This window comes from Quercus robur, chromosome 5 (assembly GCF_932294415.1).
Source record: "Quercus robur chromosome 5, dhQueRobu3.1, whole genome shotgun sequence".
NCBI lineage: Eukaryota > Viridiplantae > Streptophyta > Magnoliopsida > Fagales > Fagaceae > Quercus > Quercus robur.
The window spans coordinates 80,013,903-80,037,117 of NC_065538.1; the positions used below are offsets into that span (position 1 = coordinate 80,013,903).

The following is a 23,215-nucleotide window of genomic DNA, read 5'->3' on the forward strand; positions in this document are numbered from 1 at the left end:
AGAGGGAGATCAAAACCGAAGTTTTGAGGGGCTATTGTGGGGGCCGGCCCAGAATAACAAGTTGGCTGGGCCTTAGGCCCGTTCGAGGACCATTCTGTCCGAGGAGACGTCGCGGCCCATAACCCCTGCCCAAGCCAACTGGAGCGAAGAAAACACGTCCGAGGAGTAATTTCTCCTCGGACATTCCAAAGTCCAGGTCAATGACGCATCCCAGTTACTGTAGCCCTCACTCCAAACACGTAAAAAGAAAGAAGGCTCAAAATATCCCAACAAAGGCTGTCACCACCACATTAAATGCACCACAACTACTCTCCTGGCCGCATTAATGAAGAGAAGACCCCTGAACAGTGTTACCTTGGTCACTGCAACTCACAAAGAACTGGTAAGGGCGTCTGATGGGACAGGTGCTCAAGTGGGGGTTTGGATGATCAACAAGTGTAGGGCCCAAATGATAAAAGAGGGCCTATATAATATGTAAGAGTCCCTCAGAATGGGGGGGACGAAAAAAGGAAGAGGGAGAGAGGGGAGAAAAGCAAGGATTCATTGTATGAATGCATAGCCATGAATAAAACTTCCACTTTCACATCCATTTTCTTGATTCACGTTTCTACATCTGCTAAGAACATGCAACGGACCGTCTAAGCCAACTGGAACCAAGTTCTTCAGCCCGTACTCTACAAGATACATTGTGTGGGACCTTTTTGGGCCAGGGCCTGACCGTCCAGGACCGGGTTAACTAAAATCGTGTCCCTACATATGTATTTCCTAAGAAATATAAAAATTATTATTAAAGGTTTTGAATTTTATTACTTTTTTTTTTAACCTATGCTGCTGCTTCTTCTTTTTTTACACATGTTATACTTATATGGATGCTCTAGTGCAATATGCAGGATTTTTATTAATAATTAAATTGGACTATATGATAAAATGTATAAAGTTAATCCATAGTCTATCAACATAATTTTGTGAATTTCACAACTTTTATATGAAAAAATATTTTGTCAACACTTCTAAAATACTTGAATCTACAAAAGGTATCCTTAAAAATTAGAGAGAAAAAATAGAGAGCTAAAATTAATCAATAATTGCATCAACCAATAAATAACTTTAGTAAATTATATTGAAAATATTCAATTAATAAATTAGAAAGAAGTACCATTAGGAGATTTTAGGTGATCTTCATCACAACCTGAACAAATTATATATTTTTCGTCATATTTTTTAACAACTCTATGTTACACAATAAAAACCAATTTTTATTTGTCTGCATCTATCCAAAAAAAAAAAATTATATTGCATTGCTTAGCACCATTATTTTGAAACTTAGTTTTAATGAAGTTGGAATATTAGGCTCCAATGTGTAACTTGTATCTATCAATTAAATAACAAATCCCAGTGCCTTATTGATACAATTTTTTTTTTCTTCTAGTTTTTTGAAAAGGGGTTTAATCTTGAAAAATGTGAGGTTTAAAAAAAAATTTAATTTTTTTAAAATTGTGGATTCTGGAAAAAAAATTTTTTTTTGAGAATAAAGCTGCCTACTACGATATCTTCCAAACTACACAAAAGTGAATTTTATGTGTTTAGTAAATTCTTTTAAATCGGCTCTCAACAACTTTGGGAGCCTTAGGTGAAAATTTTAAGTGGAGCTTTTTTTTTTTATATTTAAATATTAATTAAATAATATATATTAAATTTTTTTATTTAAAATCTATTGATCATTTAGTTTGTTTTTCAATTTTTCTCTTTTTTTGAAGTCTTTCCTATCCAGATAAATATTTCCTAGTAAACATTTATAATGAGAAAATATTTATAAATAAATAAAACACAATTCATAATTAAAAATTATAATTTAACTTAAAAATAAAATTTAAAGTATAGAATAATCAATTAATATTAATATATAAAAATAAAATAAAAGTGTGGCACATACTATGATAATTCATGAGAGCGACTGTCTTGGAGAATGAAATATATGTGATTACAAAATAATCAGAAAAGCACGTAATTATAGTTTTATTACAACAAGGCAAGTGGAAACAATTTCTAAGATGGGAAATCTTGTATATATGGTGAGGGATAAAATCAAGCCGTTCCCTTGAGTTTCTTTGAAATGCCAGCAAAATACTTTCCCTGGTGGAAAGCTATGTCCAACTCTAGCTCAGAAGGCTGTCTTGATCCGTCCCCAGCATAAGTTCCTGCACCATAAGGAGTGCCACCTCTCACCTTCTCCATCTCGAACATGCCAGCTCCAAATGTGTACCCGATGGGCACAAAGATCATTCCATGGTGAACAAGCTGAGTAATGGCTGTCAAGCTGCATAGTTTTCCAACCAAAACAACAGTGTAAAGTTTCAATACTATGTTAACTTCTTATTCAAGAGGTGGTGACAAAATAATAATAATAATAATAATAATAATAAGAGCATGTATTAAGTCTATTGACATTGTAATTTTCACAAAATTTTTTGTAACTGCTGACATAGTTCATTGTGATTGGTGCATAATAGAAGTATTGTCATTGATGGATCCGGTTGAAACTTGAAAGTAACGTTACACAAATTACAATAGGTTATATTAACAATTATGAATAATGTTGTCTCTTTAACAATAGTTATAATACTAAAAAATAGATGTGAAACTAAAACTCACGGTGTAGTCTCTTGTCCGCCTCCCTGGGATCCAGTGCTATAGAAAAGTCCTGCAGGCTTGCCTGCAAGCTGTTGAGTTCTCCATAGCGTTCCAGTTGAATCTAGAAACGCTTTGAATTGTGCAGCCATCATTCCAAATCTAGTTGGGAAACCGAAAAGTACACCATCAGCCTCAGCTAGCTCGCTTGAAGTAATGATAGGTACATCACTCTTTGGTGGTGCGCCCAACTTCCCAAGAACTTCATCAGACAATGTCTCGGGTACCTGGAAAGGAGCCGGATATATTTCATTAAGTTACCATATTTTGATTTTTGCAGAAGACAATACCAAATCCATAATCTATTTTTTTCCCCCTACCCAAGGGTTTCCTGGTAGGCAAGATGCAGTGCACAAATCATTGTTGAATGTGACAGTCCAATTCAGTTTATTTAGTTGCCTTATATAGAATTCATGCTAAAGAATTGGGACATATATATAGAGAAGCAAATATATAATTGCAGATTCCCTTGCCATATTAATTAACAGTCAATAGCTATCCCATCTACAAAATGTTTAAATTTCTAGGCACTAGACGAGTCAAGAATATATAAACTGCAACAATTCTATGACCTTAGTATCAATGTCCAAGCTAAGAAATACTGCTGAATTACACATCTGAACCTAAGAGTTCAAAAAAGGTAATGACTTCAAAGACAATCACACACCTGCCACAGTTTTGCTTCCACTCCTTCCACGGATTCAGCTCCTTTCTTTATCTTTTCAGCCAGCTTCTCAACATGTCCATAGGTAGAATAGTAACTGCACCATTCATTATTAAAGTTTCAATTAAAGCAATCAGATTAATGCAAGTGCAGAACACTTGAAAATCAACTGTAGGCAGTCAATTAGTACAGCTATTTCCTTAGTCGTGGTGTACAAACAACAACCAAGTCCTAGTCTCAAAATTTTGGGGTCGTCTACCAAGAAAACGTAATTTAAATTTACCTAGTTTTTCAATAATGATGAATTAATCTTGAAGCATAATCGGGCATGAAATAAAAAGCCATTCCTAATATATTTGATATGTGGCAAGAACTAGTCTCAATAATGATGAGTACACTTGAAACATGGGACCACAAGCTCTAGAAAAAGGCATGGTCCTTCATTTCTAGACTTTATTTCAAAAGGTAGTTCAGGTTTCACAATCACTTTTTCTTCATCTGTGGATGGTTCATAAAATAATGTCTTTAGTTTTTACACTTTGCAAGCTTTCTTGAACAGGAATCCTACTTTTATTAATAACCATGTGAATACAAAAAGCAACATTTATAAAACTTGTGACATTAAAAAGCATGAACTCAACTCATAGCTGGCATCCGTAAAGTATGCCAAGATTGGGGAAGCACGAGATGAGCATCAGCCCTCTTTTTGTGACTTATCCCAGACTCTTTTGTACCAGTAAGTATTTATTTATTTTTTGTTCCTTTTAAAAAAGTACTATTATGTAATTAATACTATTATGCTCCCCATTACACCCATCAAAAAAGAAACGAAGAGAGAATATAAATAAAAAATAAGATCAAATAAACATACAACATATTTAGGCTTAAGTGAGCAGAAATAGGGTACTATAATTAAATCTGTTACGTTTGGTATTGTTTTATTATATTTTATAATATATATATTGACAAGGTCTTTATGGTTGATTTCTTGTAAATTACATTCTATCTTTCTATTTCTTTTATCTTTAATTGGATATGATAAATTAAAACTAAAGAAGAACAGCTCTGCACGTACGTCTTGGTTACAATTAATGATCAAAATCTTAGCCTCTTGATGTAATTAATAGAATTGGGTTTGGCATCGTATAGAGGATTTGTATTCATTGTACAAAAAGCTGTGAATTGTGATTATTTAATTTGGCTTCTCTGTTTCTAATTAAACATAAAATCCATGAATTCCCCAATTGCAAAAGGTTAAATAATTATCAATATGAAAGCTCTTTCTCAAGAAACAAAGTAGACATTTAGGATTAGGGAGGGGCAAAATTACAAATTTTGGACAGGATACAAGATTTGACAATAGCAAGAAAATTAAAATTTTCATTTTAAATCGTAATGCATGACATATTTCTAATAAAGAATCGAATTTGTTTGTTTTTTGAGAATCAAACTTATCATTTGCCAAGAATTAGTACTTCTCTTATGGAATTCATATAATGAAAATTATAGCTCTCGTCGACGCTCCGAAAGCTTAGAAAGACTAACTAAAAGAGATATATACATAGCATAAATGCATGAGAAGATGGACTAGCTTAACGTTTTCTCAAATAAAAGATCATATAAACGTAAGTAGCAAGAAAACCCAGAAATAAACCGTAGATAAGGACTCAAAAAATGATTGGTTTATCTTTCATGCACTAACAAAAACATAACCCAAAACAAGAAACTGAACAACAAAAGCAGAGAATAACGTACGTATATAATACATATACAAGACAAGAGGATCAGCGCGTGTGCGTTTGAGAGTGGAAGAGAGAGATAGAGAGATAGCTAGAGAGAGGTTCTTACACAATATAAACTTTGGTAGCCATTAATGGATTGAGTCTTTGAGTCTCTGTCTCTCTCTGTATGTCTTTCTGTCTTTGTGCTCTGCAGCGAAACCTTGCGAAGAATGAAAGAAAGCTTGGTAAGCTTTTATAATAATGCTGCCAATAAGTTTGGCGACCAAAGAAAAATAGATTATAAAAAGAAAAAAAAAATTGTTAAATATACATTTTAATTGACATGGAAAAAACGATGTAGTTTTGAATACATTAAAAATACGTTATTTGCAATGAACCAGAATTTAACAGACAACCTATCAATAGATATGGATGTAAGGGGTTTTTTCAAAACGTTCTGTAAAGCTAGGGGCACCAATCAAAATTTTAATACTTTTGGGGGGACAATCAAAATTAACTAAAGTTTAATGGTATAATCTAAAGTTTTGCCATTTTCTAATTAATATTACTAGCAAGGCAAAAAATTTTCTTTAGTGAATGCAAAAGTCTAACGGCCAATGTTTCTTGGACATATGGTGTTTGCTCAAATTTTGATTTATTGTCTTTAAAATATATTATCCATAATTGTTTCAAAAATAATAATTAATTTCCGCACTTTTAATATTGTAATTCATGTGTATAAAAAAAATAAAAATAAAAATAAAAAACTGTAATTCATGGGTTCTAATTAGCTCAACTGGTAAAGTCTCTTATGGTTGAGTAAGAAATCTGAGGTTAAATCCCCGTCTACATCGAAAACCAATTAGTGTTACGATTTAATGATAAAAAACAATCATTAGGAGCGGAATCCATATGTTGAAATTCTCTAAAAAAAAAAAAAAAATTGTAATTCATTTTTTAATAAAAAAATTAACAATCTAACATAAATTTTATACTAAAAAATAAAAGAATTTAACAAAACCTATAATTGCTTAAATTATTATGACATTAAATTAAAAATTCATAAAATTTATATCATAATTGAAATTATGGTGTTTAAGATAACGAAAAGAACACACTTTTTTACTCATTTAGCTAATTTTAAATCATGATTATAAAATAATAATAAAAATTACTTTTAAGAAAGAGGCACACTAGGATATAGCTAGATAATCTTCAAGCTTGAAAAATAGTTTAAAACTTTAAGACACCAAATATTAGGCCTTAAAAAAAATTTCCACCTTTGCTATGGGTGCTTAATATATTTTTATTTTTATTTTTATAAATAGCTTGATAATTTCCAACTTACTTGTTTATTTTTTACACATAATTTAGAAAAATCTAAAAGGGCCATGAATATATTAATTGAGAATTATTATTTTTGAATATAACAATTAAGCTAAAACATCATAAAAATAAACATAAACATGAAAATAAATATTTTTAATTTATTTGATCCACAAAATGTCATACTTTATTCAAATAGAAGCATAGGAAAATATAGAAATTTTGATGGTAATATTTGAATTTTTTAGGTTATTCATACCCCTTTCTCATTTGTTTTTAACATACAAATTATTTTTTTTACTAATTATGTGAGAGAAGCTTAGGCTTCACAGTTTCTTAGCTCAAAAATAATTTAAATATCTAAAGTCTAAAGATAATCTAACCTTTTTTTTTTATTTGATGCATAATCTTTTGGGCTATCATAGTTCAAACTAGTCAAAATCTTGTGGGTTACAAATTAGTCCAAATTTATCATATGTGCCTCCTAAATTAGTGTAATACTTCAAGATAGTATCAAGAATCGCACTTATAGGATCATTTATAAACATTTTTATAATGCATGTGTAAAAATAATTAAATTATTTATTTCAATATTATTTAAGATCATAGATATAGGGTTGTTCACTTTGATATCCCCTGAATGTAGATCTAAAGTGGGAAAATTACTTAAGATCATTTATTTTTTTCATTTGGTTTTTCCACTTGCATCACCAACATTCCTATAGTATATACACTTGAAGCTTTTCCCAATAGATATTAGTTGACAGTACTATTAGAGCTTCGAACTAGAATAATACCAGGTCTTCCCTGTGCTGCCTAGGCGAAGGCCGAAGATGCCTAGTTGTAAGGTTAAGATTTAACTCTCTTATAAACAGTCAAGATTCTTTCAATTGTTTTACATATTTAAAATAATAATAAAAAATTTAATTTCTCCAAACCAAGGGAATGCTAGAGGACCCAATTGAACAAGCAAGTGGTAGAATGAGCACAAGCCACACAAATGCAATGAGAGCAAAGTGCCAAATGGTATAACGTTATATTATAATAAAAAAATTATTACATTTCATAATTTAATATAATCCATGTAAAATAATTATATTTTACTTTATTTTTCTTTGTATGTTTATTGTTGTGCTTTGCATGTAATCAAGGGTATCAAACAATTAATACATGTCAACATACTTTTTTTTTATACATAATTTAAAAGATCTAAAAGGGCTATAACTATATTAATTAAGAATTTATTATTATTATTATTATGTGAATATAAAAATCAAACAGAAACATCATACAAATAAACATAAACATGAATATAAATCTTTATTTGTTTTATTTGAACCCACAAACATATGTTATTCTTTATTCAATAGAAGCATAAGAAAATATCAAAATTTCAATGTAAAAAAATTGAAATTTGTAGGCTATTCATATCCCATTTTTTTTTTTTATCATACAAATCAATTTCTAACTATTTGTACAAGAGGAGTTTAAGCTCAAAGTTTCTAATCTGACATTGTTTTTGTGTGAAGTTTTTCTTATGTTAATTTAATTGATTATAATTTTAAAGTAACCATAATAGTCAAAACTTGTTTTGTAGCGTCTCCAACATATTATATAAGATTAAATGCACTTAGAAGAAATTCTTGGCATTTACATGCACTAGGGTGTGTATATGTACATATAAGATTTAAAAATTTGAACATAAAATATCTTTGGCCAAAATCCAAATTACGCACATTTAAGTTTGAGTTAACTGTTATTTTATCCCTATAGTTTTTTTTTTTTTTTTTCATTTTAGTTATAAATATAAACATTTATGTCAAATTGGTGTTTATAAAAATGTTGCTAATTCGAATAAAATAATTACGTATTAAATTTGTAAATTCTGTCAATTTTATAAACAACAATGAATGAAAGAAATAACTTGACAGAAATGTTCAAATTTATTAATTTAATTACCAAAACAAAAACTTTGGGGATGAAAATCATAATTCACCCAAACTTAACGGGTTAGTATGGACTAACCATAAATTTATACTTAACTCCCCCAAAATAAAATAAAAAAATTTTAATCCAAAGGTTTGGAGATATCCCTCTCTCTCTATTCTAGAATCAATTAATTTTTGTTTATTTATCTAATGTCTCAAATCTCAATAAGCAATGTTTCTCACTGTATGTGGCTATGAGACGGCAGCGACTGTATATATTCTCTTATTCAAAGGAATGTGTACGTGTTACTTTGTGTTTGGATTTTGTTAATATACATATGAATATATGATTTATGATTGTGTGTTTGGGAGTTAAGAATTTGGGATATTGTCGCACTGTCACTACCTGGTTCTCTCCACCTAAAGAATTGCTTTGCCCTTTCTTTTACTTTTTTTTTTTTTTTTTTGAAAAACAAAAATTTTGTTTGGCTACTTGGGTGCGTATTTTTTACTTGGCAACGCAACAACTCTAATTAGTTTTTTAGTCAAAATAATATAGGACATATAGTGATAAATATAATATTTATTAGATTTGTATGTTTTGGAAAAAAAAAAAAAAAACTACCACAATATTTGACCTTTTCAATTAAAACTACACTTAAAAATAAAATGTAAGATGATTGTCTAAAATACTCTCTAATTTTATTCATTAAAATGGAAGTTCACATTGAGTTAATTTTTTTTTTTTTTAAACTATTATTTTGTATCTTTTATTTTGTTTATTTTTGTATGCGCTCATTTAGTTTGGAATCTTAGTGTGTTTCTTAATATTCTTATTTTTGTTCCAGAATGGTGAATCTTTTTAGTTCGTACATTAGCCCCAAAGATTAAATCTCAGCTCTGTGCCTAATTTTTTTTGGGGGGGGGGGGGGGGGGTCCAAATTATTTATTATCTAGTAACTAAAACACTTAAAAAGATTAATACTCTTCAAAGGCCTTGTAGATGAATTGACACTTCTCCATACACAAAGTGTTTGGGGGTTTAAAGGAAAAAGGAGTTTGAACTGCAGGATTCGCAGCATTTTATAATTATTTTTCAAAAAAAAAAAAGATTAATACTCTGAAACTTTAATGTGTTTGGGGACGAAATAATTTTTATATGAATAGTCGAAAAAGGCAAATTGTTGTGGGTCTGGGCTACAAAACTTGTTCAAATTATGTCTCTTTTTTCATTATTTGTCTTTGTCATGCTTTTATCTTAGTAGGCATCTAGGAGTGGCATTGGCATCAATGGCCGCTGTCCTCAAGCGTGCTTCCCTTATTAGTACCAACTATCGACTTCGTCATCCCATTTACGCATTGATGATAACATTCTTTCTTTTATTCAACAAATGTGGATTCCAAAAAAGTGTGTTCATATTCGGTACCTTTTCTTGTTCAAGACTAGGTCGAAATTTCTGTTTGTGGGTCACATTAATGCAGACCTGTCTTATCACACAACAAATGTAAATTTCAATTTTATTATTATTTTTTTAAGTCAATATCTAAATGTTCTCTTCTATTCCGAATCTCTGATAACTTGTCTAACTTGTTTAGCTTGATAAGTCTGGCCGCCAGATTCAATTTCTTACCAATTTTTCTTTTGAAAAGTATTTGAAATTTCAACTATTGTGAAATCTATGCAATGATTTGAAAGAATTTGTGAAGAAAAGAATTTTGGATGGGAAAAAACTAATAATAATGTAAAGCATAAATCGTCTCCATAATATTGACATTAACTTCGGAGGCAATTTCAAATGTGATTTTTTAATTTCTTTTTCACTCTATAATCTAGCTTATGTCAACTGTTGTACCATGAATATTAATTGACTCTAATTTGTAAAAGTATTATTTTCAGTAAGTGCGGTCCTATTTTTGTGGTATCTATAACTTCAAATATTGATGAGTGTTTGATATTTTATTTTTAAGATTTGGCTTACTTCCAGTACTTTTTCAACTGAATATTACATTTTGTTTCAAATATACAGTAGCAAATGGTAGTAGGTTTTAATCTCCACATTTTATTTAGGTAATGTGTGATATGACAATTTCTCATTAAAATAAAAAGATATTCTATTTAAAAAATTACTGAAAATAAGCCAAATCTTTATTTTTATACATAATTTAAAAAATCTAAAGGGTTACAAGTTGTTTCTAATGTAATACTTAAAAACTCCATAAACGTAAACATGAAAATAGCTCACAAACATATGTTATTATTTATCATAGAAGCATCGAAAAATATGGAAATTAATTTCAATCTCAACATTTGAATCTTTTAGGCTATTTATAAACATTTCTACAACACTTTAAACATACAAATTATACAAATTAATTTTTGACTATTTAAACAAGAGAAGCTCAACCCTAAGTGTTTTTAACCTCTAAAGAAGTTTCACTACCTAAAGATAATCTAACATTTTTTTATATGACATTTCTCTTATTAGTAATTTTATTGTTTATGATTTCAAAGTATTTATATTTATTCCAAGAGTTTTAACTTTCGGTGTTAAATATGAAGTTTTTATTCAAATCCTAGTTGAATGCTAATCAGTTGGTGTGCTAATTGGTGCTCAGCTATTCATATAATCCAATATTCTATAATAATAATAATAATAAAATATGATGGTAGATTATGTATTCATTCAGATGTCCATCTTGTCTTCTATCACAGAAAATCAGAAGAAGATTACTCAAAAGAAGATTATTGAATTCAGAGCTAGTGTAATAACTAATGTAAAACTATACACCACAAAACACGAGGAGCGACTAAGTGATTAGAGGTGTTATGGTCAAATATTTTCGTATATATGATATTATTAATAAATTTGGTAGACAAAAAATATAAATCTTCTATTTTATTTTTTGCATTCCATTTTCTCTTCCCTTTTATTAATTTTTTTTAGCTTTATTAATTGAAGTTTTCCATTTCAGGTAAGCTGGTGGCTGATATTGACTTCTATTTTGTTTCCATTCATAGCTTGTCATACTTCTAATCAAGATCTTTGAGGTATGCAACTACAAGTCTACATACAATGAAAAGTATGGTACAAAAATATAGGAAGCAAATACTAAAACATACATACACATCATTTTCAATAAAACCATAATAAACATAAACGTAAACATTAATATTAACTTGAGCATCTATGTAATTTTAATATTGTGTCAGTATCATGCACAGTGGAATAGTAAATAAGATAAGATATGATGATGATAAAAAAAAAAAAAAAAAAAAAAAAAAAAACCAATGAAACAAACTAGTTTCACAGTAAAAATCCTGAAGGGAAACCTTCCCAAAAAGCAATCCACTATAATAAAGAGAAGTTTCAGATCTAGTACAAAATCTTTGTCCCTAAGCTTTACAAACCCAATAGATGAACTTATAGCAAAAACCTTCTACTGCTTCAAAACCTTCGAACTTTTCAATATATGAATGCTCCACCCACAATTACAATTGGAACCTCCAATTGATTTCAAGAACCTCTTGAAGGTTTTCCTTAAAGTAGCAAGTCTATGGTGGTTACTATGACTTCAGCTTCTTCACCAATGGAATCTTTAGATCTACTTTGAACCTCTTTGGTTTGGTGATATAGAGAAAACTTGGTTACAAAACCCTAGCCACATAAATGGAGTATTTCTCTCTCTCTAAAAAGCCTACTAATAGATGGCTTATAATGTCCTTTAAATACTGGTTCCAATGGATCTCAATTCGAGTTTCAAATGAATAAGTTATAGGCATTTTCACGTATAAGCTGAGTTTTGCTAATCCGCAACGCTCAACCTGATCGAGCTTGTGTCCAGACTTCTATCAAGGAGATAATAAGTTTTGAGTTTCTATCATGCTGCTATCGAGGTACATGTTGAAAATGTGCTGAAAATGTGTTCTTCTTGATCTTTTCTTGACGAAAAAAAATTGATATGAACAATTGAAAAAGGCATAATAATAATAATAATAATAACTTTACTGTGTTTGGGGAGGAAATGAATTTGATACGAATGGTCAAAAATGCATGGCAATTTGCTGTGGGTCTGAGCTACAAAACTTGTTCAAATTATGTCATGCTTTTTCATTGTTTGTCTTTGTCATGCTTTTATCTTAATTATGAGGCATCTAGAAGTGGCATTGGCATGGATGGCCTTTGTCCTGAATCGTGCTTCCTTATTAGTACCAACTATCGACTCGTCATCCCATTTACGCATTGATGATAACAATTTTTTTTATTTTATTTAAATTCAACAAATATGGATTCCCAAAGATTTTTTCATTGCTACCCGTCCAATTTGTCTTCATTGATTTTCTGCCAGATTTGATTTTTCACAATTATTAAGGAATGTATTTGAAGTGTGTTCATGTTCGGTAACTTCTAGTTCGAAATTTCTGTTAATGTGGGTCACATTAATGCAGACCTGTCTCATCTCACAACTAATGTGAAAACTTGCAATGATTTGAAATAATTTGTGAAGAAAAAAAGTTTGGATGGGGAAAAAACTACTAACAACAATGTAAAGCATAAACCGTTTTCATACTTTTAACATTAACTTATAGGCCACTTCAAATTTGATTTTCTGATTTCTTTTTAAATTTATAATCTACTTTGTGTGAACTGTTGAATCATGAATGTTAATTGACTATAATTTGTAAAGCATCCTTTTCAATAAGTGCACTCCCTTTTTTTTGGTAACTTATAATATTGATTGTTTGATCTTCTATGCACGCCAATTTCAATTTTATGAACCATAACCAGGTTGTAGCGACCATGATTGTGTCTCTCTTCCGGCAAATGGACCCACAGAAGACATTGAAATGGGCCAAGAAAGTCATGAGTAGGAGAAATAGCTTTTGCTTCACTTATAAAATACAATGGCCACTGCCATCAGAGTCAATAGCTAGGTTGTTTGCTACTAGCTAAGGAGGGGACACAATATGTCTTCTCAGATATTGCTTTTTGCTCTTGTCCCTCGATTGGGGCAGGGCCACCCTGAGACTTTTAATCCACCATTATGCCTTTGAGTTGGCTTTTCGTGGGTTGGTGCTGGCCTTTGAGAAGAAAGCATTATAAAATGCTTTCTACTCGTGCCAGTTGGATTCAACAGTGCTACACATGCATGGTTGCATTGCATTTTATAGTCTCAAGTCCCTTCATTCTTACAACATAGCACCACTCAAAAGGGTGCTAGCTAGGTGTTTTATCCACCATTTTTCTATGGTAACCTTGTGGAGATTCATGGAAGAATCCATCTTGTGGATAATTGGCAAGTAAGGAAGACTTCACATAATGGAATATGAAAGTCCATTTTATAATTAAGCTTTTTTTTAAATTCTTTTTATATTTAATAGCGTGCAAACTTCACATGCCTTTATTTGTTCATGATTTTGTGATGCTTGATAGTACATATCAGATTTAACTGTGGATCATACCAATCACCTCTTTCTTTTTTTAAAATTTAATTTAATAAAAATGTTATTAGAATTACATGTGCAATAGCAGTAAATGCCAGAATTTTTTTTTTTTTTTCCATGATCTCATCATTTTTCATTTGTATTTAATTTGAAATAACTCGAGATTTTGTGGAATTCAAATAGCACCACCATGCCAAAGACTTTGTAGCTGAATTGGCACCTCCCCATGCACAAAATGCTTGGGGGTTTAGGGGGAAAATGGTTCGAGTTGCGGGGTTAGCAACATGTTGTAATTATCTCTAAAAAAAAAAATAACACCACCAAAACATTAAGATTGTCCTTTTTAAAAAAAAAAAGAATTTAATGTTCCACCACTTTAATGTCCTTATATAGGCTATAAGCTCACGCTACTAAACCTAGTAGATTGTCTAAATTGAGGATTCGAGTGGTGGGGAAAATATGATTGAAATAATATTTAAGCAGGGTTGACAAATGATCAAAGAGAATCATGAACCTAGACTCTATTTCAAACTTGGGGGAAAGTTGGTGCAATAAAGTTGGGAGTTGGTGGGAGTGATGAGCAAGAAAAATGTTTAAAACTTCGGTTTTTCCTGTAACTACTATAACAATTTTTAGAGCTAACTTCGAAAACTATATGTCTCAATTCTAGTCAGAATTGCCTTATTCTTGTGCTCAAATTGAAGCCCTAATTATCTAGATTCTAGAAAAATTAACCTCACTCACAAATTCAATATGTTGAGGGATATCAACAGAATGGTGAGCAGGGGTCATTTGTTAGAAAATAATTTTAGCACAATTAATATTAATAGGTCCCAAATTAGTTTCCAATTTACATTAATAGGCTCCAATCACTTCCATTTCAAACTTAATTAGTTCGAAAATTATCCTAATAAAAAAGATAATTACACAAATTACTCATTGAATAGTTAATGTTTGACTATCTAATTAATTAAGTATGTGCAACCTTCCCATAAGATGTAGTTCTAGTCAATCAAATTACGACACGCCATTAATCTCAAATTGATTATAATTATAACCAATTGAAATCAATTTTTTATAATCACATATAGTTGAACTCAATTTGTGATAGTGCATCTCGGCCATTAAAACTTGATTTGATAATAACTTTCAATCTGGTGGTCTGATTAAGGCTTATGACCAGTCAATTTGATCGCTACAACATTGAGATCATTTTGATAAAATGAAATGAAGGATCTAGTGGCCAAAATTAAGATGCCTATTTCTAAGGTGAAATTACCCTTTTACCCTCCATATGAGGTTAAATGCGGGTTGCAAACAGTGTCAACATCGATCGACTAAGCTTGTGTCAAGACTTCTATCGAGGAGATAGTAAGTTTCAAGCTTCTATTGAGAGATATCAGACTTCAATCGAGCTGCTATCGAGGTATATGCTGAAAAAGTGTTGAAAATGTGTTTTTCTTGACCGTTTCTTGAGTAAACTTTGTGTCTTCAACTTGGTCTTCAATTACAACTTTAAGACACATCAAAACTCAATAAAAGACACATAATTTGGCATGGTTTGACAATACCAAAATACATGACCCTACCAATCTCCCCCTTTGTCAATCCATGACAAAAACTCAAATATAAAAGTAAGCCTAATACAATAATAACTCGAATACAATGAATGAACTCATATTTAAATAAACTAGCCTATCTAAAAACAACCAGTCTTGAGAAATCACAGCACGAACTAGGATTGACTGTTTTGATTGACTCCATTCCTATCTTTCCTAAAAGCATTTAACAAACATGTTATGCACAACATGTGGAAGACAATGATAGATAATAAATAAGTAAAGTGCGTTTTGTCCTAGAATATGCCAATTATATACAAATGTGAACCTAACATACTTTTTTTAAGGGGAGAGATAGGGGGGGGGGGGGGGGGGAGGAATAGCATATCATCATGTGTTTTTTTCCTGCTATAAAGCTTATACCAACTCTCCTATTTTTTCAAGGATAAAACACATGCGGCAAATAATAAATCTAAAGGTCAAATAAAAGTATAAAATCCGTATCACGTATGTAACTCTAACCTCACCTTTTAACAACTAAAAATTCTATTGAAAATCCATAATCTAGACACCAATGACCAGGGGCAACTGCACATTGTAGTCAAAGTGGTGACAAGACCACCCTGATTTACGAAAAAATAATTATATGCATAATTATATTTAAATTAACATGGTATATCTACTTTAAAAATATTATTGACTACCTTGACTAGATAGTCTCAAGAATTTTGGTTCAATAAAAATAAGAATAATGCTAAGAAGTTAGAATGCAATAAAATGTCACAACAAATTGTAATATTCCACAATTAGCATGCCAACTCATATATGGACATTTTTTAATCTCTAATTAAAACTTTTTTGTATGCTAATATTGAAATTTTTGTGACTTTTTTTTTTATCTGTAAAATTATTCAAAAAAATAATCTTGGCCCCCTATACATAATTCTTAACTCCTTAAAAAAAAAAGCTCAAATAACAATAAAAATGAGCCCAATTAACATCAAAAATAGCCCAAAAAACAATAAGAGGAGGCCTAACAATAACAAATAAATAAAATATTCAACAAAAGCTTATTCAAAGACAAAAATTAAAAACCCCTAATCATTCATATTTGGAACTCGTTCAACCCATTCCATTAAAATAATTAAATAACCTATAATTTCATTTTTCCTAAAAAATGGTACCAAAAGAGAGATTGTGACTATGATTTCTACTTGGTGATGCTAAGAGCTCCTCAGCAATTTGGCTCTCAATCGCAACAAGTATCATTTATTGTTTTCTCTCACTTTCTCAATTTTTCTCTTGTCTATCATCATTATAGACCCTTTCTCACTTTATTACTCTCATCTCTACATTCTCAGTTCTCATTTAATTTTTCATTAGTTTTTTTTTTTTTTTTTGACATTTGAATTTTTTTTTTTTTTTTTTTTTTGTAGAAGAAAATTGTAAGATTTAATGTATTTGCAATTTTTTTCATGATGTCAATATATTCAAGTTCTCTTTTTATTAAATTTTTTATAAGTTAAGTCATAATGATCACTTTAGAAAAAATTCTAAAGTTGCCAATTATAGCCGATGTCATCCACAGCTAGCACTACATTGTTTTTTAGACGTTTTGCATTCCAGTGATTTGAAGTTGGCGTAAAAAAAAAAAAATCAAGGTTTTTACACCATAAACCCATCAAGGTGATAAATTTTATTTCAAACAAAAATTCAATCTATGACTTCGCCAAGGGGAAGCCAAATGCAAAAAATTAAAAATTAAAATTGATGGGTATTGATGCGGTAGTGTGATAGGACCATGGAAGCCTTGGGTCTTGAGGTTGATAGTTGTCTCAAGTGGGCAAGTTGCAGTGTATCCCATGATATATATAGTGAAATATAAGTCATGTATGGGAAAGATAAGTTACATATGTGACATGGATTTGTTTTCACCCTCATATTGTGTATTTGCCACTTATCATTAATTTTAATAAAAAAGCCAGACCTAATTTGAATACCCAAAGGCCTAACACTGTTGCCCAAAGGCCTAAACCTAGCCCGAATGAAGACACGGGCTACAGATTCATGTCTCAAGACTAGGCTAGGCTTCCCTCAACGGTTTGACCATAAGTCCATTTTTAGTTAATTGTAATAATTTTCTGTTTGCCAAATTTTAAAAAGGAAAAGATGAAAAATTCATTTTTCTTTAGTAAGTCCAATGGGTTTAATCTAGTAAGAAAGAAGTTAACATTATCCAAAGTTTATATTTCATTGAATTGGATTTCAGGGATAAGGAATAATATTATTTTATTATTATATTTTTTTTGAAACCGGCCATGGGACTAAATGATTTATGATGTAGTAACTTACAAACTAACAATAGCTTATAACTTTGTTTCACTATAAATAATTTCATGAATGAGTTAAATGCAATATAATAGAGTTTTAGGATAATTTAATTAAATAAATAAAAAGCTAGAGTACAAGATTAATGGTAACTTTGGGTCTCTTATGAGGTAATATGAGGTCCAAAGCTCATTGGAGTTAGGATTTTATTTACTCTTTGTCCCACTTCAAGCCATAAATTATAAAAACCATAGTGGGCTGGCCATATATCTAATTCATTATAAATAACACGAGAGAGATGGTTCATTTTTTTTGATAACAAGAGAGTTGGTACTCTGGGCTAAGAGGAACAAGTATTTAAATATCTAAGTTGACGATGGTGGTGGTGCGGTGCCATTGTCGGAATTACGAAATGCTAACAAAATATATTTCCTGACTCTAGCTCAGAAGGCTGTTTTGATCCGTCCCCAACATAAGTTTTAGCGCCATAAGGGGAGCCGCTTCTCACCTTCTCCATGTCCAACATGCCAACTCCAAATGTGTACCCAATGGGCACAAAGATCATTCCATGGTGAACAAGCTGACTAATGGCTGTCAAGTTGCATTGTTTTCCAACCCAAAAAAAAAATAAAAAGAGAGTAAACTTCAACACTGTTAACTTCAGGTAAAGCATGCATGCAATAAGTCTATTAATTCACAAATTTTTCACAACTGTTGACATAGTCTGTTATAATTGGTGTATGATAAAAGTGATATCATTGATGGATTTGATTGAAACTTAAAAGTAATGTTACTCCAATTACAATAAATTATATCAGCAATTATGAAAAATGTTGTTTTCTTAACATAAAAGAATATAAAAAATGTTACTCTTTGGTGGCGTGCTGAGCTTCTCGAGTACTTCATCAGACAATGTGTCGGGTACATGGAAAGGAGCCGGACATAACACAATATCAAATCCATATTCTAATTTGTTACCCCACTAGCCAATGGTTTCCTAGTAGGCAAGCTGCAGTGCACAAGCGTTGAATGTATATATAGAAGCAAACGTATACGAGCAGATGCCAATGCCAAATTAATTACCACTCAATAGCTATTCCATGTACAAAACGTTTAAATTTCAAGGCACTAGACAAGTCAAGAATTATATATAAAAACTGCAACAATTTTATGACCTCTAGTACCAATATTCAAGCTTAGTTATACTATTGAATTACACATCTCAAGAAAGGTAATGACTTCAAACACAACCACACACACACACCTGCCAAAGTTTTGCTTCTACTCCTTCCACGGATTCAGCTCCTTTATCTGTTCAGCCAGCTTCTCAACATGTCCATAGGTAGAATAGTGACTGCACCATTCATCAGAAAAGTTTCAATTAAAGCACTCAGATTAATGCCAGTGCAGTACACTAGAAAATAGTCATGCATATTTGATATGTGGCAAGAACTAATCTCAATACGATGGGGACATCAAGCTCTAAAAATGGTGTGGGCCTCCATTTCTAGACAAGATTTCAAATGGTAGTTCAGGTTTCGCAATCACTTTTTCTCCATCTTTAGTCTTTTACACTTTTCAAGCTTTCTTGAGCAGGAATCCTGCTTTTATTAATAACCATATGAATACAAAAAGCTACATTATAAATCTTGTGACATTAAAATAGAGTTGCATTAAAGAGCATGAACTCAACTCATAGCTGGCATCTATCAAGTGTGCCAAGACTGGGGATGCATGAGATGTTGTGGTCATGTTAAATCTTTTAGTGGGAGTTGTAGCCTAAGGTTAAAATCAAGTTTGTAGTAAAACATTGTCCAACAAAAAAAGAGACACAGAGAATATAAATAAAAAAGTAATAAGTATTAAATAAACATACAACATATATAGGCTTAAGTGAGTAGAAAAAGCATACTATAAATCTGTTTTTTGACAAGGTGTTTATGGTTGATTTATTTTATTGTAAATTACATTCTGTCTTTCTATTTCTTTTATCATAAATTGGATATGATAAATTAAAACTAAAGAAGAACAGCACTGCACGTACTTCTTGGATACACTGAACAAAATCTTAGCATCTTGAATAAAATTGTGTTTGGCACTGTACGAAGCTGTGAATTGTGAATTGTGAGAATTTAATTTGGCTTCCTTTGTTTCTAATTAAACTATAAATCCTTGAATTTCCCAATTGCAAAAGGTTAAATAATTATCAAGACCAAAGCTCTTTCTCAAAAAAAAATGAAAAAAAAAAAAGATCATTTAGGAATTGGGGGAAAAATTACAAAATTTGGACAGGATACAAGATTTTCCAATAGCAAGAATATAAGACTTTTCTTTTAAATCGTAATGCATGACATTTTTTTTTTTTTTTTGCAGCTTAAAAACGGTAGAAAGATTTTATTGATTAAGAAACTAGAACAGAAAAGGATTGGCTATAAAGAACACCAAGAGCCAGAACTAGGGGGAACACCCACAACTACTGTGGGGTCCCAAGCTAATAGCAGCACATACAACTAAAGCCAAACGTAAAACAGAGCATGATCCAACTCGCAACAACCAAACTGCATGGTTGACATCGCTGATGGGCTGACAGCAAACGGTGATACTCCTCTAGCAGACCTACCGCACCTTCAAAGATCAGCTTCGGGTGTACTTGGACCTGATTAAAATAGAACTTATTACGTGCATTCCAAATCGCCCAAGCTACCATTGACCACTTCTCCAACTCGGTAGAGCTAAGTTTCTGCTTCATCATCTTGAAAAATATTTTTTTGGTTAAAGTCATCTTGAAAACTGCGGCACAAGCAATAGCTCTTGACGCTCATGACATATTTTTAATAAAGAATAGAATCTGTTTGTTTTTTTTAGAATCATACTTATCATTTGCCAAATCCAAGAATTATTACTCCTCTTATGGAATTCATATATTGAAAATAATAGCTCTTGACGATCTGAACGCTAAGAAAGACCAACTAAAAGAGATATATACCATAGCACAAATGCTTGAGAAGAGGGCTAACCTAACGTTTTCTCAAATGAAAGATTATATAAACGTAAGTAGAAAGAAAACCCAGGAATAAAACGTAGAGAGACTCAAAAAATGATTGGTTAATCTTTCATGCACTAACAAAAACATAACCCAAATTTAGAAACGGAACAACCAAAGCAGAGAATGAAGTATGTATACATGTATAAGCCAAGATGAAACAAGCGTGTGTGTTTGAGAGAGAGGTGCTTACACAATATAAACTTTAGTAGCCATAAATCGATGTCTTACTTTCTGTCTCTCTCTGTGCTTTGTAGCGAAACCTTGCGAAGAATGAAAGAAAGCTTGGTAAGCTTTATAATAATGCTGCCAATAAGTTTGGTGAATTTTATTAGTCGTAGTCAATGTGTGGGCTGCTAATTGTATCATATAATATATATGGTATAGCAAACAAAAATTAAAAGCAAATAAATACAGGGTTGTAATTTTTGATGACTTGATGTCATATATATGAAAAGAATCTAAGGTTGAAGAGATGCAACGATGGTGTTCACACTGTGAAACACTCAGTGAGGAGCAATGAATGTAGAGAGAAATAGAGAGAAAGAGAGACAGACTAAGAGAGAAAAGAGATTTTTGGAAGAAAATGAATGCTTCACACTGTATTACACTTGATGTACAGTATATATAGATTACAGAGAATTAGTAACTACTTAATCAGATCCCTGAAATCTCAGGATTGATCCGTAAAATGTGGAGGGAAATTAGGAACTGATTAACTACCAATTAACTACCCAACAGACTGATTTAATGAACTAATCCAGATGTACAAAATGCAGCTTATCAATGAACTAATAACATAAGGATTAAATGCAGTGTTTCACTAAATACATTTACAACAATGCATTAATTAGAACGACATTGTTTGCTGCATGTCTGGACTAGTCATTGGGCATTTGAACCATTTGATCAAAACTCTGTTTGTCCCTGGGTTTACTCTTAACATCCCCCCTCAAACTCGAGGCAGTGTTAGCCAAGAGTTTGTTATGTAGAACCAGAAAATGAGGGCTAGGCAAAGGTTTTGTGAAAATGTCAGCAAAATTGTCACAGCCAGAAATGAATTTGATCCCCAAAGTGCTACAAAGAACACAACTCCTCACATAGTGATAATCAACCTCGATGTGCTTGGTTCTAGAATGAAAGACTGGATTAGAGGCCAAAGCAATAGCAAAGTTGTTATCACACCATAGAATGGGAATTTGAGGAAGAAAAAGCTTAAGTTCCGTAAACAGAGTGCGTAGCCAAGCTAACTCTGCTGCTATGGAAGCCAGGGCACCATACTCTGCCTCTATGGAAGAACGAGAAACAGTGGATTGTTTCTTGGAAGACCAAGAAATTGGGTTTCAACCAAGAAAAACCTACATTCCAGTAGTAGATTTTTCTGTCAGTAGGGTCTCCAGCCCAATCTGCGTCAAAGAAGGCAGAGAAGGTAAGTGGACCAAGAGTAAGATGAATCCCAAAGTGTAAAGTACCCCTCACATAATGAAGAACACGTTTGGCTACCTCCAAATGAGAAGTAGTGGGATGATGTATAAACTGGAAAAGTTGATGAACACTAATGGCCAAATCAGGACATGTGAAGGTCAAGTACTGGAGAGCACCCACCATGCTTCTATACTCAATGGGATTAGGCAAAACAGAGCCATCAAAAGGAGTAAGACGCACATTTGGACAACAGGGGGTCTTCGTAGGCTTAGAATTCTCCATCTTGAATCTATGAAGCACATTAGAGGCATACTTGGACTGGCACAAAGTAAGACCAAATTTGGAAGGCACAATTTGAATGCCTAAGAAATAAGAGAGGGCACCCAGATCTTTAAGCTCAAAAGCCTTACTAAGAGCAGTGACAAGATGAGAGACTTGTGAAGAAGAATTGCATGTGATGATAATATCATCAACATACACAAGTAGATAAATGATGGTCTGATGAAAGTCAAACACAAATAAGGAAGAATCTGCCATGGAAGCTTTAAATCCAAGATGCAACAGTTGAGAAGTAAATCTATCAAACCAAGCCCTTGGGGCTTGTTTCAAGCCATACAAGGATTTATGTAATCTGCAAATATGATGAGGGAATTATTGATCCACATAGCCTGGTGGTTGCTTTATATACACCTCATCCTTTAGAAAACCATGGAGGAAGGCATTGGAGACATCTAACTATCTAAGAGGCCAATTAAAACTCACTGCAATGGAAAGTACAAATCTCACAATAGCTGGTTTCACTACTGGAGTAAATGTTTCAGAGTAGTCCACACCTACTTATTGATGAAAGCCCTTAGCAACTAATTTTGCTTTGTAACGAGCAATGGTGCCATCACTGTGTAATTTCAACTTATACACCCACTTACAACCCACCAGATTAATACCAAGAACAGCAAGAACAAGAGACCAAGTTTTCTGTCTTTGTAAAGCAGAAAATTCTTCATCCATGGCCTTAACCCATTGAGGAAATTTACAAGCAATTCTATATGATGGGGGCTCAGTGTGAGTATAGTCAACCACAGCCTTGTAA

General features: G+C 31.8%; 2 protein-coding genes across 3 annotated transcripts; both read right to left on the reverse strand.

The window, feature by feature from the left end:
- Window positions 1–1,883: 1,883 nt before the first annotated feature.
- On the reverse strand, window positions 1,884–20,931 carry LOC126727307 (probable NAD(P)H dehydrogenase (quinone) FQR1-like 1). Of its 2 annotated transcripts, none has more exons than XM_050432894.1 (4): window positions 20,894–20,931; window positions 3,356–3,449; window positions 2,653–2,915; window positions 1,884–2,317 (listed from the first exon to the last, which is right to left on the reverse strand). In XM_050432894.1, exons 1-4 carry the CDS (start codon window positions 20,914–20,916, stop codon window positions 2,086–2,088), a joined length of 612 nt encoding a protein of 203 aa, XP_050288851.1. In that variant the 5' UTR covers window positions 20,917–20,931; the 3' UTR covers window positions 1,884–2,085. The 2 variants fall into 2 exon arrangements, with proteins under 2 accessions (XP_050288851.1, XP_050288852.1); XM_050432895.1 differs by lacking the exon at window positions 20,894–20,931 and adding an exon at window positions 5,201–5,346.
- A 650-nt stretch (window positions 20,932–21,581) lies between these two features.
- LOC126728792 (uncharacterized mitochondrial protein AtMg00810-like) lies at window positions 21,582–22,662 on the reverse strand. The gene is made up of 2 exons (XM_050434569.1): window positions 22,063–22,662; window positions 21,582–22,019 (listed from the first exon to the last, which is right to left on the reverse strand). Exons 1-2 carry the CDS (start codon window positions 22,660–22,662, stop codon window positions 21,582–21,584), a joined length of 1,038 nt encoding a protein of 345 aa, XP_050290526.1.
- Between the last annotated feature and the right edge of the window lie 553 nt (window positions 22,663–23,215).